General features: G+C 63.8%; 1 protein-coding gene across 1 annotated transcript in view; it reads left to right on the top strand.

Moving 5' to 3' along the window:
* Positions 1–4,317: 4,317 nt before the first annotated feature.
* PLEKHA6 (pleckstrin homology domain containing A6) overlaps positions 4,318–6,132 on the top strand; it is a 25,322-nt gene continuing 23,507 nt past the window's right edge. Inside the window, exon 1 of the mRNA XM_017727158.1 lies at positions 4,318–5,146. Coding sequence (XP_017582647.1) covers positions 5,037–5,146 — 110 coding nt within the window. The 5' untranslated portion in view covers positions 4,318–5,036. The remainder of the gene's footprint in view (positions 5,147–6,132) is intronic.

The raw sequence follows: 6,132 nt of genomic DNA, 5'->3' as shown, positions 1-6,132 counted from the left end.
CCGGCGCCCCCGGGGCCTTTTCCCCGTCCCCCCCCCGCCAGCCCGCGGCTCCTCCGCTTGGCTCTGCCCCTCCGCTTTCTTCGCGGCAGCACCTGGAGCAGGTAACTGAGCCGGCTGTGAGTGCTCCGGCTTTGGTGGGGTTCAAAACGGGATTGAGGGGATGGAGGGAGACTCCGAGGACCGGAGGGAGAGGGATGGAGGTGCTGGAGGGGTTTGAGCTGCGCTGGGGGGGCCAAAGATCGGGTTTGGAGCCGCTCGTGGGGACGGGACGCAGCCCCGGATGTCACCGGGGAGAGGCTTTTCCGCCGTGGCCACGGGCAGGTGGCACGGCGGGCACGGGAAGGGCCCGGCCTCTCTCTGCCAGGGGTTAATTCCGTGCCGGAGCTCCGCGGAAGGTGTGGCAGCAGGATAAGGCTGGCACGGCCGGGACTGGGGCAGAGGCAGCCGGTGCCTGCACAGGGCTCCGCTTCCAGCCGGGATGCGGGCGGGATCCTGCCCGGCTCGGGGACTCTCCCTGTGCCACGGGCCGGGTCCCAAGCCTTGGGGAGCAGCCCTGAGGGAGCTGGCTGGGTTTCTCCTGGAGATGCCAGCTAAAATCTCCTGGAAGTTCTGCTTCAAAGCACCTGGGAGAGACCCGGCTCTGTCTCTGGCCTCGTTCTCTTTAAAGGGATGTTTTCAGAAGGGCTCTTTTAAAGTTACCCTTCCCTGTGGGCCCAGTCACGCTTCCCACTGTTTTCCTGGAGCCTGGCAAAGCCCCTTCCTCCCCAAATCCCAGTGACAGGTGCCCCAGCCCCTGTTTGGCAGCACCGTGTGGGTGTGCTGGGTTTTCCCAGGCCTCCTGTGGGATGTGGGATGGCTGTGGTGGGATTTCCCTGGCCTGCTGTGGGATGTGGGATGGCTGTGGTTTCCATCCCATGGCTCCCAGCCATCCATGGGGATGCCAGAAGCTGGGAATGAACTCTCCAGGACCGGCAGGGGGGGAGGTTTGGAGATGAGCTCGGTCCCTGCTCAGTCCCTGCTCCCTCCTTCCTTGAGCTCATGGGACTGGAAAAGGTGAGGAGGGAAAAGGCATCGTGAGTGCAGGGATGGCTTTTCCCTGCTTTCCTAAGGAGCTGAGGTTTGGGATCGCACTCCTTCAATTCCCAGTGACTCCTGGGTCAGGCTGGGCTGGGGGGTACCGGTTTCTAATCCTATGGAACAGCATCCCTGACCCAAACCCAGGGAAAACGGGAGCCGTGGTGCCACAGGCACCTGCTGAAGGGATCCCCCACCTCCGCGGTGCCCGACTGCTCTTCCCACACGCTTTATCCCATCTGTGCCCTCTGGAAAAGCGGGACGAGCCTCGGGCTCTTCCCAGGGCCGAGCAAACCAGTTCAGTTCCTTGGTCTGTTCCAGTTCTTGGTGCAGCTCCTTGGTCCTGGCTACGTGTGAGGACCCTTGGAGGGATCCTGTGACACCCTTGGAGGGATCCAGGGACATTTTTGGAGGGATCCTGTGACACCCTTGGAGGGATCCTGTGGACATTCCATGGTGGGGATCCTGTGAGCATCCCAAGGGGGGATCCTGTGATGTTTTTGGAGGGATCCCGTGGGCATTCCAAGGTGGAGATCCTGTGACATTTTTGGAGGGATCCTGTGACACCCTTGGAGGGATCCAGGGACATTTTTGGAGGGATCCTGTGGACGTTCCAAGGGGGAATCCTATGACCATCCCAAGGGGCTCACCCCGGGCTGCTCCACGGCCGCCAAAGGCACCGCCGAGGGCTCTCTCCAGGCTGGGACTGGCCCGGCTCCAGCCCGGCTCAGCCATCCCGTCCTTCCAGCTTCCCTCCCCCGATCCCGAGGCTGCTCCTCCCCGCGGGGCGGAGGGATGGCCGGGGCCGCGTTTATTTACGCCGTGCTGGGGGAAAAGGAAAGGGGGAATTGGCACCGGGCTCCTGCTCGAATGGGATTTCTGGGAAGCTCAGCCTGGAACTGTCCCGGTTTCCAACTGGAAGCATCCCACGGTGACTGAACTTCACAGAGGGCGAGAGCTCGCTCAGCAGAGCCCAACCCGCCCGTGGTGCTGCGGAGGTGGCGCTGGGAGGGGGACAAGGACACGGCCAGGGCTGTTTGGTGACACAGAGGTGTGTCCTGTCCCCGCGCAGCCTGGGAGACTCCCAGGTTCGGTTGGGTGTGTGCGGGGGGCGGTTCGGCTCCCTCTGTTTTTCCCTCAGCAGATTCCCGGCTTTTCCCCCGCAGCTGCTCCCCGGGGCTGCTCCGGGCTTCGGGCGCTAATGAGGACGCGGCTGGGAAGCTGGGAATGAGCTGTGATTCACCGGGAAGCTGTTCCCGGCCGTCACAGGCACGGCGCTGCCACACCAGGGTGTGCTGGGCTGCAGGTGACAATAAATCGGGGTTGTCCCATCCAAGGGCGGCGAGGGAACTGCTGTGATTCCCCCCGAGATGGTCCCGAGGGACGGCACCACTTCAGGGCCAGAGGAAAGGCCGCGAATCCCGAGCCTGATCCTGGGATTTGGGGGGCCCGGGGTGTGTTTTCTTAGGTCTTTTTGCTTAGGACGAACCTGGTTTGGGGGACTTTTGGTTCTTTTGTACACGGAGATTGGTGGGATGGGCATGTGCCCATTTTTGGGGGGGCTGGGAGCTGCCGTGGCATCCCTGGGTGCCAGGCTTGGCTCCACGGTGGCTCTTCCCAGGTACTCGGGAATGCTTTTGGCCACTCCACACATTTCCTGGCACCCACACCACCATCCCGGGGCCGTGGGATGGGCCACAGATGGATTTGGGGCCAGAGAGCCACCGTGGCCAGCCCGGAGTCGGCGTTTATCCCGTCCTTGGGAGCTGTTTGATGCAAAGCCGTTGCACAACCCGTGCGCGGTTGTGTCACCGCCGGTGACAGACTGTTCCCAGGCCCAGCAAGGTGCAGGATCAGATCTAAAAAAGGAGAATTTCCCCATTCACACCCAGCCCGACGCAAGGGATGTGTGGCACCGCACCAGGAGGGCAACTGGGACGCTCGGGGAGGTGACAAGCTGCCCACAGTGACAACTTTGCTGTGTCACCCGAGCAGAGCCGCTGCTGCCCCTCCATCCCCTGGGCCATCGCGGCCTTGGGATCATGCCTGGGATCCATAAATCTCCTTGAAGAGCCCGGATCGTGCCGCTGGCACCTTCCCAGCTCCCGCTCCGGCAGGTGTGGGGCTCCTCGGTGCCGGCTATGCCAGGAATGTGCCGAATGTGTCGGGGCTTGACTGAGGGAGGTCGGGGCGCAGGGCTGGGATGAATCACTGGAGGCCTGGCAGCGCTGCAGCTCCCGGGCTGGGGCAGAGCCAGCGCTGCCCAACCCCCGGATCCAGAGGCTCCAAACAGCAACGGGAAATGGGATCCCGTGGTGGCAGCAGGGATGTGGAAGCTGCCGCTGTCTGTGCCCATCTCGCAGCCCAGAGGTGCTGCGTTCATGGATTTGTTTGTCTGAGCTGCCCGTGGGAAATCCGGCAGCGGAAAATTGGGGAGTTTATCCAAAAAACCGTCAAGAGGCTCCACAGGGAGTGGCACAACCTGATGGAGCCCAGGCTGGGGCTCACCCTGCGCCCCATCCCGGTGGGCTGGGGTGGGAAATAGCAGCTCCTGGACTTGCAGAGCCTCAGGAATCACTGCTGGGAGCAGGAGGATGCTTCATTTCGCCCCCCTGCACCCCCTGAGTGCGCCCGATTTGGGGTGTCTGCAAGGAATTTGTGGCTTTATATCCCTAATGAGTGTGGGGAATGGGAATTCCCAAAGCTGTGTCCATTCCACGGCATGTCATTGACACGGGGAGCCACACGGAGCCCCACAGCTGCAGGATCTTATCAGCTGCTGTGCCTGGCTCGCTCGCCTGTGTGGATTTTGAGCCGTTTGGTGGGATTTGATGGCGATTGAAACCATCCCGCGGCCGCCCTCGCTGCGGGGTGGTGCCGTGCAGATGTTTGTCCAAGGCTATTTGTGATCATTCCAGCCCGGACGCCCCCGGCGCTGCAGCTGGGGCTGGACAAGGGTGAAATTCCCGGGGTATCCATGTCGGGAAGCGGGAGCTGGGCGGTGGTGGTGGTGCTGTGAGTACCTCCAGAGCCGTGGGAGCTGGGAAAGGGGTGAGGGACAGGGATGGAGACCCTCGGTGTGTTTGTGGGGACAAGCTGGGGGGACCTAGATGCTCCTAGGAGCTGGTGGCGCCTGGGCTTGGGGACAGAAGCGCAGGGTCCCCAGGTGGCACCGCCGGGCCGGCGCGGGGCGGGGGGGAGGTGGTGACAGGGACATCTGTCCGCCCTCTTCCCAGGGCTCAGGCACAGCGACAGCCCTCGTGCCCCTCCTCCTCCAGCCCCTCTCCATGGGGATGCGGGTGCCGATCCCGGTGGTCCCGTGGGGACCGCAGCGTGCGGGGGACGCCCGATATCGGAGGGGGGGGTGATGCTGTGACGGCACCGTGTGGCGGCTGAGCGGGAGCCGAGCTGGCCCCCGGCACGGCTGAGGGAGCCAAGAGCCGCAGCTGGGTTGTAAACACGCTGGGATAAAGTTACAGCCATTGATGTTCCTTGGAAAAGCTGCGGGGAAAGGGAGAGGGAGCTCCGAGAGGCTCGAGCTGCGATCCTGGCCTGGGGTGGAGAGAGCAGCCCCTGTCCCCCTGTCCCGCTCCTGGCGCGGCTCAGCCCCTCGGGATGGACCTGAGGGTGGGGAGAGCGGGGATTTCAGCAGCTCCCGCCGGGATGCAGGGGCGGGATGTGGCAATTTGGGCTGCTCGGGGACACGCGGGGCTGCTCCTGGCGCTCGTGTCCCGGGGACACGCAGACAGGACACTGCAGGAATGGCTGAGGGTCCCGTGGGGGTGTGGAGCCCCTCGGAAACCCTTTTTTCTGCCTGGCCAGTTGTCCTGCGGTGACTTTGCCGTGTCACGGTGCCGTTAAAGGCGCTTCCAGCGGGAGCGAGGGATGGCTCCCGGCGCTCCGCCCGGAGCCGAGGGGGTTAAGCTGGCGGCAGCTGCCGTGGCTGTTAATGATTGATACCAATGACGGTCTCCACGGGCTTGGGAGGGAAATCATCCGCCTCGGCCGGCTGCGGGAGAGCCACCGGCTCGGCGAGTGGCGCAGCAGGCGGAGGGGACGCGCGGTGGCACCGGTGAGTGTGTGCGTGTGTGTGCAGCCTTGTCACAGAGCCCGGACGTGTCACACGGAGCCTGGACATGGCACCAGGAGCCAGGCCGTGGCACACCGAGCCCGGCTGTGGCACACCGAGCCAGGCCATGGTGCTCATGAGCCATTGTCTGTGGCCACTGTCACCGCGAGCAGCCGGTGCCCCGAGGGTGGTGGCAGGCAGAGCTGGCAGGAGCAGCACGCCAGGCCTGGCACCGTCAGGACCTGGGTGTGATTATCGTGCGCGGTGGCTCAGGCAGGGGCAGGGGATTTGTCCCAGCAGGATTTTCCCAGCGCCGCTGCCGTAATCCCCTGCCCTGCCCTGACCTGACGTGGCCGGGGAGGGGTCGGGGCCGGACTCCTTTGATGCCTCGCACCAAGGATTGCTCCGGACAGGTATTCCCGGTGCTGGAAGTGGCTTCTTAAAGAGCTTAGGGAGAGTTTAAACTCTCCAGGGACAAGTCCAGGTGGCGGCTTGGAGGTTGAGTTGGGAATGGTGGCTCTGGGTGCGGATGGCAGCTCTGGGTGGGAATGGCGGCTCCAGGTGGGAACAGTGGCTCAGGGTGGGAATGGTGGCTCCAGGTGGGAATGGTGGCTCTGAATGGGAATGGTGGCTCTGGATGGGAATGGCAGCTCTGGGTGGGAATGGCGGCTCCAGGTGGGAACAGTGGCTCAGGGTGGGAATGGTGGCTCCAGGTGGGAATGGTGGCTCTGAATGGGAATGGTGGCTCTGGATGGGAATGGTGGCTCAGGGTGGGAATGGCGGCTCCAGGTGGGAACAGTGGCTCAGGGTGGGAATGGTGGCTCCTGATTGGAATGGTGGCTCAGGGTGGGAATGGTGGCTCTGGATGGGAATGGTGGCTCTGGGTGGGAATGGCGGCTCCAGGTGGGAACAGTGGCTCAGGGTGGGAATGGTGGCTCCAGGTGGGAATGGTGGCTCTGAATGGGAATGGTGGCTCAGGGTGGGAATGG

The sequence above is a fragment of the Corvus brachyrhynchos genome, unplaced genomic scaffold, assembly GCF_000691975.1.
Source record: "Corvus brachyrhynchos isolate BGI_N302 unplaced genomic scaffold, ASM69197v1 scaffold72, whole genome shotgun sequence".
NCBI lineage: Eukaryota > Metazoa > Chordata > Aves > Passeriformes > Corvidae > Corvus > Corvus brachyrhynchos.
This window is presented reverse-complemented; position numbering and strand designations above follow the sequence as displayed.